This window comes from Nicotiana sylvestris, chromosome 4, assembly GCF_000393655.2.
Source record: "Nicotiana sylvestris chromosome 4, ASM39365v2, whole genome shotgun sequence".
Taxonomy (NCBI): domain Eukaryota; kingdom Viridiplantae; phylum Streptophyta; class Magnoliopsida; order Solanales; family Solanaceae; genus Nicotiana; species Nicotiana sylvestris.
The window spans coordinates 158,890,783-158,903,363 of NC_091060.1; the positions used below are offsets into that span (position 1 = coordinate 158,890,783).

At 35.2% G+C, this 12,581-nt stretch overlaps 1 protein-coding gene across 1 annotated transcript; it reads left to right on the plus strand.

Moving 5' to 3' along the window:
• The first annotated feature begins 1,728 nt into the window (after positions 1–1,728).
• On the plus strand, positions 1,729–3,217 carry LOC104246092 (heat stress transcription factor B-4). Its single transcript, XM_009801833.2, has 2 exons — positions 1,729–2,092; positions 2,203–3,217. The coding sequence occupies exons 1-2, from the start codon at positions 1,844–1,846 to the stop codon at positions 3,010–3,012; spliced, it is 1,059 nt and encodes a 352-aa protein (XP_009800135.1). The 5' UTR covers positions 1,729–1,843; the 3' UTR covers positions 3,013–3,217.
• Positions 3,218–12,581: the final 9,364 nt, after the last annotated feature.

The following is a 12,581-nucleotide window of genomic DNA, read 5'->3' on the forward strand; positions in this document are numbered from 1 at the left end:
AGGTTAAATTGTATCTAAATAAATAAATATATCATTCTTTTTAGGACAAATTAATAAGGAAAATGTGTCGTTTGAACTGACGCAGATGGAGTATGAAAGATTATCCCAATGTAGTTTGAGAATTTTGGTCAAAACTCCCTAACCTTTTAAAGGAAGGAAATGACTTTGAAATAGTAGTAAATTAAATTTTTACTTAATTAAGGATTTATAGTGGAAACTTAAAAAGAGGATTACTTGCTTACTTACCTACTCTCTTTTTTTCTTTTCTTTTTTGCTTTAACATTATTGCTACTATATTTTAAGTACATCTCTATTTCTGACCTCAATTAATAATACTTCTGACGAAACTTACTGGATTGACCAAAAAAATTACTATAATCGTTGCTTTTAGAACTTTTTAGCTATGCTTCAATTGATATACTACATCCTAAAATATGTCAAATGTCAAGAAAAAGTAGTCATAGCTAGCTAGTCAAAGGTTGGTAAAAATAGAGCAGCTAAGGAAACTTAGCTTAGTTTGGAACTGTAGTAAAACCAGTAATCTTCAGAAGTAGCAGTATCAGGGGTTAAAGAGCAAAGGCAGCCAAAAAGAAGAGAGAGATTTTACCCCTCTAGTGAAAAGGGAAGGAGAAGGTGTATAGAAAGAAGGCACCGTCAATTTCATCTTCCACTAGTGGCAACGTAAAATAATTTTACGCATTTATATTAGTTAATATAATAGAAAATTATATATTGTATTCATAATAGAATTTAAGATGTAAAATATGTACTTGCTAAGGTTATTTAAAAGAGTAAATGTAAGTAATTTTATTAATTAAATATTTATTGGTAATCTGCATCTAGTTATATGTTATACGCAGTGGCAGAACTAGAAATTTTGTTAAAGGGTGTCAAAATATACAAAAATAAACACACGAAAAAATGAAGAGTCAATGTATAATATGTATATACAAAAAAAAAAAAAAATTTAACTAGTTAAACAGTATAATTTTACGATGAATAAGTCCGTACATAACATAAGGTGGCTCCGCCATTGGTTACAACATATTAATTGAATTACACTAGTAGTATAAAAATTATCACACTATCAATACATGCATATATAACTTATATTCTCCACAATAAATGAGATAATTTTTTTTTACATGATAAATATATAATCATAAAATCCATTTTTTATATATTTGAAGCATGCGTGAGCAGGGGCGGAGCTACAGTGTGTAATGCAGGTTCGATTGAATCCAGTAACTTTTGTTCAGATCATATATTTATCTTACAAAATTTATTAGATATTCATAAATTATTAATTTAGAACTCAGTAATTTAAAAGCATTACAATTCCGAACACATAAGATTCAAATTCCGTGTGTGAGAGGATCAAAGTCAGTAGATATGCATTTAAATGTGTCATTTAAACTGTCAGAGAGAAAAATAATCTGTTAAAATTTATTAATAATGTAAAAAAAAAATTATACTTACCTTATTAAGATCCATTTTTATATAGTTGTAGTGTGCGTGAGAGGATCAAAGTCAGTAGAAAGAGAAGAAAGAAATGTCACGGGTTTGTCTTGAAAGGCCCTTTATTTCCACAGTCCTAGACATACAGACACTTATTCTCTCTCACTACATAACCGAGGTGCCCTTCGGTAAAATATAAACCCCCCCCCCTCTCTTCTTACCCCCCTCACCCACCCCATCCACAAAAATAACCTCCTTATTACCTCCCTCACTCTCTCTTCTTCTTAACATTGTTTTCTTGTCATCTTGTTCCAGTGTTGCCACTCTCCTCTTTTCTCTCTAAATATTCAAGAAACACATTTCTACTCTTTTCTTTGTTCAATCAATGGCTATGATGTTAGACAATTGCGAAGGCATATTACTATCTTTAGACTCACACAAATCAGTTCCAGCTCCATTCTTAACCAAAACATACCAACTAGTTGATGATCCAACTACTGACCATATTGTTTCTTGGGGTGAAGATGACTCTACTTTTATTGTTTGGCGTCCTCCTGAATTTGCTCGTGACCTTCTCCCTAATTATTTCAAACACAACAATTTCTCTAGCTTCGTCCGCCAACTCAATACCTATGTAAGTACTACTTACTATTTTCCTTCATTTTCTCTTCAAAAAATATAATACTCCATACTAAAGATTATCAAGATTTTCTAATTTTTTTTGTTGGTTTTTGGTGTATTTAGGGTTTTAGGAAAATTGTACCAGACAGGTGGGAGTTTGCTAATGAGTTTTTCAAAAGAGGAGAAAAACATTTGCTGTGCGAGATCCATCGTAGAAAAACAGCTCAACCACAAATATCTATGAATCATCACCACCATTCCCTTAACCATCAAATGAACATGAGTGGTCCGAATTTTTTTCCAAATTACCCAAATAATAATAGGCTTAGCATTTCACCACCTGACTCAGACGAACTACTACTACAACAACAACAACCCAATATCAATTGGTGCGATTCACCTACAACTATAACTTCTTCCAATAATAACAACACTACTGTCACTGCTCTTTCAGAAGATAATGAGAGGCTAAGAAGAAGCAACAATATGCTTATGTCCGAACTTGCTCATATGAGAAAACTATACAATGACATTATTTACTTTGTTCAAAACCATGTCAAACCAGTTGCACCTAGTAGTTCGTATAATCCTTCCTCTTTATTACCTGCTTCTGCTACTCCTATTGTCCAAAAACATATGATTAATCCTAGACAAGGAATGATCAACAATGGAATGAATATAATGATGAGCAATTTCAACAACGTGAACTCTCCAAGTAAGACATCACAAAGTAGCAGTGTGACAATTCTTGAAGAAGCAGCAGCTGATATGGGTATTAATAGAAGTACTAAACTATTTGGTGTTCCACTTATGTCCAAGAAAAGAGTCCACCCTGAATATTCTTCTTTTAAAATGGTGGAGACTAACAAAGCTCGTTTAGTCTTGGAAAAAGATGACCTTGGATTAAATCTTATGCCCCCTTCTTCTTCTTAGACTTTATTATTATTCAAGAAATATCAAGTTTTTCTCTTACTCCCTCTAGCTTTTTAGTACCTTATTTTTAGCCTTTTACATTTTTTTAAAATGTTAGTAGATCGATCATGAGAAGTTGTGCGTGTGAGTTTTTGTCATATGTGTTAATCCAGTTTGTAAATATAACTTTAGTGTTGGTAATATTATGTTTCAAACCATTAATTAAGGTGGGTTTTTGTTAGAGTTGAAAAAAGAAAAGTATCGTTTTAATTAGTTCCTTTTTTATTTTATTTTCAGTGGTGCATTTATTTACTTGCCCTCGATTAATGGTCTTTCTAATTCGATCTCCTTCTCCTCCTTTCTTTCTGAAATATTTTCAGTTGCATTTATTAATGCACACGAGAGAAAGTAAGGCGCTGAAAGCTTTCTCTTTTTCAGTTCAACTAATGTAGAAAGCTTAACAACGTTCAGTCCATTGACAAATTTTAGCTCTGGGGCTTTCTCTGATCAATTCATTACTGAATGGTACGTACAAATATGGCCATATCTCAAAAAAAAAAAAAAAAAAACGTGTCTTTGGTTCTCAGAGTTGAAATGTAAATTTTAAAATCAAGAAAAAAGAGAGAGAGGGAGAAAAGCTGCTGACATTCGAAAATGTGCTCGAGTATTTCAAAATTGTTAGGCTAAAATGTTAGTACTAGTATTAGCACTAAGGATATGGTAATTATTGAAGTAATTATCACAATTATTATCAGCAAGAAAGTAAACTATGATTCAGGAAAAGTAAGACTTCATAATCATAATGGCTTATGTGATTAAGATTGTGTAGTATCTCAATTTCTCGTTTACTGAACTGCACGGTCAGTAACAAAAAAGTGAGGAAACAAACACAGAGATGAGAACAAAATCATGTACAGAGAGCAAAGCCAAATAAATATATAAAATAGTTGGTTATTCGATGATAGTAAAATGTTTTTTTTTGTTGAGAAACTGACTGAAAAAATTATGTTTTATGAAACGTTTCTATCAAGGCTAGCTTCTATACTTCTTCTGAAGACCAGAAGAAAAACCTATGTCTTTTCCTACTTTAAGTATCTGATTTTGTTTTCTTTGAAACCTTCTTTGGATCCTTTTTCTCTTTTCTTCTTTCTTTGATTTTTTTTCTTTCAACTTCTTTATCATTAGTCACTCTTTGGATTTTTGCCTAAGCAAAGTGAAAGAGAGGCAGATAGGTTTTGACCGGTGGTTAAGAAAACCATCTTTCCTTTTTCCCCTGTAACTTTGCTTGTTCTAAAGTTTCAATATAAAGATTGACCAAGCATCTCTACTTGCTTTTGCTTTTCTCTTGATTAATGTTATTTTCTCTTTTTTATCTTTTAAATTTACTGTTTTTTTTCTCTTAATTAAAAAAAAATCTCACACACTTAGGATTCAATTCAAAAGTTAAATTCAGCAGAATAAATGTGATATTTTAATATGCGCATATTTTTAATTTTTTGCATATTACATAATTTGAACTGAAAGCAGTAGATTTAGTCCAAATGAAAAGTAAGAAGAAATGGAGAAAAATAAGAGGCTTCTCAAATCTTGTATAACAAAAAAGTGGTAGTAAAGGGAGCATAGAAAATCTTGGCTCATGCAATTATTTGGTCTCATACGAAGAGAAAAAATATAAAAACCCTAAACCTAGCTAGTTTGAATGAAGGGTGGGTTTGGACTTTCCTTCTGTCTTTTTCTAAGAAGGAAGAGGCACGTGACAGGAAGCTGCACGTGTAGTACAGTTTTTGTAGAAAGATATATACTCTATATATATACTTAGAAGGAGAGCTTTGGAGTAGGGGTGTTCATGGTTCGGTTTGGATCGGTTTTTCTCTAAAAAGAAACGAAATCAATTAAGTCGGTTTTTCAAATATTAGAACCAAACCAAACCAAGTAAGTCAGTTTTTTCTGGATTCGGTTTATGTCGGTTTTTCGGTTTTTTCGGTTATTTGTCGGTTTTTTCTTAAATATACGACATATACTACCAAACACACTTTTCGATGACCACATTTTCAACGTAACACTATCAAATCAATTGCCCTTTGAGAAATATATTATTTACCAAGATATATTGATAATAATTGAATCAAATAGTGATGAATAATTTAAGGACTTAATTAAAAATATATTATTTTTAACATGAAATAGATTCTTACACTTAACAAAAGAAAACTACCAATTAAACTAGAATGCAAAGGTAAAGAACTGTACTAAAAGTGCAAACGATTAATATTTACTATAAATTTTTTAAAACTTTGTATAAAAGTATACATATATATAGGTGTAATAATAAATTTAAAATAGCTACTCCTATATTCGGTTTGGTTCGGATTTTTTTAATTAAAACCAAAACCAAACCAAATTTGATCGGTTTTTAAATTTTAAAACCAAAACCAAACCAAATAAAAAAGTATCGGTTTTTTTGGTCGGTTTGGTTTGGTTTTCGGTTTGCTTCGGGTTTTCGGATTTTTATGAACATCCCTACTTTGGAGTAAGAGATGGACCCAATATTCGGCGATCGTTAGGTATTATGACAGTCAATATAAATTTATCATTGCTTATAAAAATTGATACGAGAGCTATACTAATATCTAACTATTCTTTTAAGATATTTGTAGCATATATAAAGTTTTTGTCGAAATTTTCGAGTGACGGTGAACCTTCGACTCATCATGCGCGCCCACCTCTGTTCGAAGTAAAAATAAAGTTGTCTTCATGTAACTTATGAGTCATGAGTTCGAGCCATGTAATCAGACACTGATACTTGTATTAGGGTAGACTACCTATATCATACTTTTCGAGGTGTGTCCTTTCTCCGAATCCTACATGAACATGGAATGTTTCATGCATTTGGTTATTTTTTTATATTTGTTTTTCCATATTTACACCTAGTTTCGATTGAAAAAAAAAAAAAAGAGAAGAAGGGAAGAAAGGAAAAGGAAAAGAAAAGGTGGTGGAATGGGAATATTTGGCTCTATAGAAAAAAGTGAAATACGGATCATCCGGTTAAAGATACTTTAATCGAAGTGTTGGTGTGTTGCTTAACAGCCGTATTGGACCATGACACCAGTTTTGAAATTTGGGAAAGCAAAATACAAATAAAGTTTAAAATTCTTTTCAAAAAATATTTATAAATATTTTTATTAATAAAGTGGATGTAAAGATTGGAATTTTCTATGTCGAGTCTTTTTAGTATACGCTTTATTGACATTTCCTTCGGTATACTACCTTTATTGACGATTTAACTATGAATAGTACTAGTACTAATTAAATTACATGTATATGTAAAGTTTTAGAAGCATCTATTTTCTCTACTTTAAACGAGTAGAAGGTTTGAACCTTTTTCTGTTTCTACAATTTTCGAAACGTGCTATCATGTTAAGGCTTGCTTCCTAGATACTAGTAAGTGCTAAATTAACAACGTACTTATTATTACTTGAGGACAATTTGATAAATTCAGAGGACTGGCCCTATAGAAGAATCCATCTTGATTTCATTTGGGATCTTATCTTGTCTACAATGCCTAAATTAGTTAAAGACCCCAATTGATTGCTTTTCTCTAACTTTTCATCTTGTGGGTGCATGTCTTTGAATACTTATTGACTAATAATAGAGCGTAAATTATAGTAATCAATAAGGGTCGTGGCGGAATGGTAAATAATTTTTTATTTTTAATCAGGGAAAATTTGAATTTTATCGGACCGCAATACGGATACCGAACCTCCGGTGAAAAACAAAAAACAAATAGAGTAAAAATTATATTAGGTAATATTAATGGCGTATCATCAAGGTACTTTTTCTCCAAGTGTTCAAAATTGTTTGTACTTTTTTTTCCTCGAGAGTCAATCAAGTGAATCGTGACTATCATTTAAAATGTATTCTTTCACCATTTTGGTATTAAAGAAATTCATGGTATAATATCGAAATACTTATACATAATTTTATTTAATTCAAAAAGTGAAATAATCTAGTCCCATTAAATTTTAAGAATTTGTTGGATTGATTATCAATAAGCAAAAGTATCAAGTAATTTGAAACAGCAAATATAATTTTGGTCGCTAACAAGGATTAATAATGCTAAGGCACATACAATTTATAGTTCTAAAATTTGATGAGGGTATACTAAAAGGAAAATCAGTTGTTCTAGTCAACTGTTAGGGAGATTAAGCTCTAAATTCTTAATCACCTGGGTGGTACTAAACTTTTATTCTCTCGATCTTATGCTATGATTTTATCTCTATGTCCTGTACTCGTCTCTCAAAATTGATTAGTGAGATAATGTAATCTTAAAGTCTTTAAGAGTACATGTTGTTCTAGTCAATTTTGAAAGGAAACACGTTCTAGTATACCCATATGAGAGACTTAGATCGGTTCTCCTTATCTATCAGTCTCCCCAGTCAGCGCTCCTTGTACCGAGTTTATCTAATACGATTTATTTTTTCTGTGTGATTTGCGAACTATTACACAATGATCATTGATATTGCTGAGAACAGCCGTTTCCTGTCTGTTATTACACGCCGAGAAGGGATCACAGATCAGTAGTTGTGCAAGATTACCAACAAAAGGAAGAGCAAATAAACCAAAAGTATGGTAGCAACATTTTAGTTCACTGAATGCAAATCCTCTAAATAGAAAAGCCTATATAGAGTGTGAATCATATGACTTTACTTTGTTTTACATATTGATTACAGAGTAATACATTTTTTATTGTGATTTAATAATTTTTATTTTCTTCCGAATCATTTCCTCTTGCCTCATGAGGCCGCGAGCTAACTAGGTAAAGGGGTAGAAATGGCGTGGGGTAATCACTATTTAAGGTGGTATTTATTTTTTATCCAACAATTTTAATGTTGAGCAAAAATAATCACTACTCTATTAAAATTAATATGAGAAGACATTTTTACCTTTTCTTCCATTGTTTTTCTTCCCAAACTTATTGTACATACTTACGTTATGACTGACGCAGCCTGAAGCGTCCTCATTATGTCAAAACAGTTTGGGAGAAATAAGCTCTAAAATCATTATTTTAATTTTTTAGTAGCTACTATTTTTTCGTTGTATCATCAACAACATCAACTAATATAAATAATATGACACAGACAAAGGCTCTAAATTTGGAGAAAAGAGAAAACATGAATATTAATGTTCTTGCAGATTTGATGAAGAGATTTTTTTTTTCAATCAAACCCACGGTGATTTGGTTCATACGATACAAGTAAACAAAGATTAACGGTTCAAACAATCAAGGCTCTTGATACCACATGTAAGCATAAACTTTAATTCATACCAGGAATCTTGAACATGATAACCTTACATATAAGTTCAAAAGTTAAAGAAAGACAGTTCTTAACTTATAGTTATAAGTTCAAAAGTTAAGGACAATATATCCTTAACTTAGACTTACAAGTTCAAAAGTTAAGGACAGACAGTCCTTATGTTACGACCCGGATTTCCCACCATCGGGAGTCGTGGTGGCGCCTACTAATGTGAGCTAGGCAAGCCAATCCTTTAACTACTTACTTCATTGCCCAATCATTTCTTTTTAACAATTATAAGGTGAAACGTATGAACAACAGAACTTTAAATTAAGCGGAAGAAAACAATGATATATCTGAAATCTGAATCTATTACAACTACTTAGGCCTTAATCACCCAAAACCTGGTGTCACAGTGTCACAAACGGTCTAAGGCAAAGTCTGAAGAAAAGATCAATACACTGTTTCTGAAACGAAAAGATGAAACAGAATATAAAAGATAGAGGAGACGTCAGGGCCTACGGACGCCTGCAGGTCTACCTTGGATCTCTACGTGGACTAAAGGTAGCCTCCAACTCCGGTCCAATATCTGTTCCGGAATTTGCACATAGTGCAGAGTGTAGTATCAGCACAACCGACCCATGTGCTAGTAAGTGTCTAGCCTAACCTCGGCGAAGTAGTGACGGGGCTAGGACCAGACTACCAAATAAACCTGTGCAGTTATATAATATACAGCGAAAAGTAAAGCAGGAATAAATAAGTAAAGATGGGAGGGGGAAAACATGCTTCGGGGAAATAACAAGTAAAAACAGAATATCAAGAGAATTATAAAGGAATCAAAATCCACCCACTAACAAGAATAAGGAAAACAAAGACAGATTTCACTTTCTTTTCACATCTTGTTGCAGGCGTGCAACTCGATCCCATTTTCTGTATCTCGTGGCAGGCGTGCAAGCCGCTCCCGTTTAATGTATCTTTTGACAGGCGTGCCACCCACTCCCATTTCACTTATCTCGTGGTAGGCGTACCACCCGCTCCCATTTCACTATATCTTGTGGTAGGCATACCATCCGCTCCCATTTTACTATATCTTGTGGTAGGCGTACCACCCGCTCCCATTTCACTATATCTTGTGGTAGGCGTACCACCCGCTCCCATTTCACTATATCTTGTGGTAGGTGTACCACCCGTTCCTAGTTACAAGCCAACAATAATCACAAGGAATCCCGACAAGGGAACAATAATATCAAACAAACATCCCGACAAGGGAACAATGATATCACAACAATATCCCGGCAGGGAACAATAATATCAAACAAACATCCCCGCAAGGGAACAAGGATATCTCAACAATATCCTGGCAAGGAAACAATGATGATAATAACATGTGAGGCACAATAAACCACAACAAAGTCAAAACAATTTATAACACAAGACTCACAGGCATGCTTGACACTGACGTATAGATACTTGTCACCATGCATATACGTCGTACTCCACAATTAACACGTAGCAAATAGACACAACTCCTAATCCCTCAAGCTAAGGTTAGACCAAACACTTACCTCGATGCCACACACACAACTCAAGTTTCAATTATGGCTTTACCCCATGATTCTACTGCCAATTCGCTCGTATCTAGTCACAAGTTACTTAATTACATCAATAAACGCTAAATGAATCAACCCCAATGCATGAAAATGAGTTTTCAAAGTTTTACCCAAAAAGTCAAAAATCGCCCCCAGGCACACAAGGTCAAAACACGAGGTTCGAATCAAAACCCGATTACCCTTATCCCCACGAACCCCAATATATAATTTATTTTGAAATCAGACCTCAAATCGAGGTCCAAATCCCCAATTTTTGAAAAACCTAGGTTCTACCCAAAACACCAAATTTTCCCCATGAAAATCATTGATTTTAAGTTGAAATCATGTTAAAAGATGTTAATGATTGAAGAAAACTAGTTAAAAATGACTTACAATTGATTTGGATAAGAAGAAGCCTTTGAAAAATCACCCTAGTGTGTTTATGTCTTGAGAGAATATGAAAAATGAGTTTAAAATCTTCCAAGTCTAAAAGTTGCAGGTCTCAAGTATGGAATTGCGAACCACGACCTCTGATGGCTTGGGAATTGTGAAGGGAAGCTCGCATTTACGAACCCTTAGGAAATCTGAATTTTTCGCATTTGCAAAAGGGACCCTCGCATTTGCGAGGTCGGAATTGCGAAGCACAACTCGCATTTGCGAGATAAGGCAGGCCTGGGCTGGTTCGCATTTGCGACCAAGCCCTCACATTTGCGAGACAGGCTTCGCAAATGCGAAGCGTGCAGGCCTGATCACACCAGCAAAAATCCTGCAATTTTTCTATGTTCAAAATGCACCATGTGGTCTATCCGAAACTCACCTGAGCCCTCGGGGCTCCAAACCAAATATACACACAACCTCAAAAACATCCTACGGACTTATTTGAGTACTCAAATCACTAAAATAACATCATGAACATCGAATTAAACCTCAAGATCAATGAAATTTCTCAAAACTTCTTTAAACATCAAATTTGCATTTACGGTCCGAATCACGTCAAATGAATTCCGTTTCTTACCGAACTTCACAGAATTATCTTAAATCATATATAAGACATGTACCGGGTGCCAGAACCAAAATACGAGCCCAATACCATCGAGTTTTAATAAAAATTCATTTCCAACCTTATAAACAATTTCAGAAAATAATTTTCTTCAAAAATTCATTTCTCGGGCTTGGGACCTCGAAATTCGATTCCAGGCATACGCCCAAGTCCCATATTTTCCTACGGACCCTCCGGGACCGTCAAATCATGGGCCCGGGTCCATTTACCCTAAACGTTGACCGAAGACAAATTAATTCATTTTATAGTCAAAATTTATTATTTTTCACAGATTTTCACATATAGGTTTTCCAGCTACACGCCCAGACTGCGCACGTAAATCGAGGTGATGCTAAAAGAGGGTTTTAAGGCCTCGGAATGCAGAATTAATTTTAAAAACAAGTGATGACCTCTTGGGTCATCACATTCTCCACCTCTAAAACAACCGTTCGTCCTCGAACAGATAGAAGAAGGAAGTACCTGAATCGGGGGAAAGATGCGGATAACGGCTCCACATATCGTACTCGGACTCCCAGGTCGATGCCTCAGGAGGCTGACCTCTCCACTGAACATGAACAGAAGGAAAACTCTTCTATCTCAACTGACAAACCTGTCGGTCTAGAATAGCCATCGGCTCCTCCTCATAAGACAAGTCCTTGTCCAACTGGACAGTGCTGAAATCTAACACGTGGGATGGATCGCCGTAATACTTCCGAAGCATGGACACATGAAACACTGGATGCACGGCTGATAAGGTCGGAGGCAATGCAAGTCAATAAGCTACCTCCCTCACTCGATCAAGAATCTCGAACGGGCCAATGAACCTAGGGCTAAGCTTGCCCTTCTTCCCAAACCTCATCACGCCCTTCATATAGCAATACCCACCCACTGACCAGGAATGCCAAATCACGAACCTTGCGGTCGGTATAACTCTTTTGCCTGGACTGAGCTGTACGAAGCCTATCCTGAATGATCCTGGCCTTGTCCAAGGCATCCTGAACTAGATTCGTACCCAACAACCGAGCCTCTCTCGGCTCAAACCGTCCAACCGGAGACCGACATCGCCTACCATACAAAGCCTCAAATGGAGCCATCTGAATACTCGACTGGTAGTGGTTGTTGTAGGCAAACTCTGTTAAAGGCAAAAATTGATCCCACGAGCCTCCAAAGTCAATGACACAAGTTCGGAGCATATCCTCCAAAATCTGAATAGTCCACTCGGACTGCCCGTCCGTTTGAAGATGAAACATTGTGCTCAACTTAACCCGCATGCCCAACTCTTGCTGAACTGCCCTCCAGAAGCGTGAGGTAAACTGCGTACCTCGGTCCGAATTGATAGACATGGGCACATCATGAAGGAAAACAATCTCCCGGATATAGATCTCAGCTAACCTCTCAGAAGAATAGTAGACTGCCACAGGAATGAAATACGCTGACTTGGTCAGCCTATCAACAATTACCCATACTACATCGAACTTCCTCCGAGTCTGTAGGAGTCCAACAACGAAATCCATAGTGATTCGCTCCCACTTCCACTCGGGAAGCTCAATCCTTTGAAATGAACCACCGGGCCTCTAATGCTCATACGTAACCTGCTGAAAATTCAAACACCGAGCCACATATGCAATGATATCCTTTTTTATTCTCTACCACCAATAATGCTGCCGC

What these genes read in the sequence shown, in the direction of transcription:
- LOC104246092 (XM_009801833.2), top strand. Translation starts at nt 1,844, where the DNA reads ATGGCTATGATGTTAGACAATTGCGAAGGCATATTACTATCTTTAGAC. An exon ending in TCCGCCAACTCAATACCTAT is followed by an intron (nt 2,093 to 2,202) that starts GTAAGTACTACT and finishes TGGTGTATTTAG; the next exon opens with GGTTTTAGGAAAATTGTACC.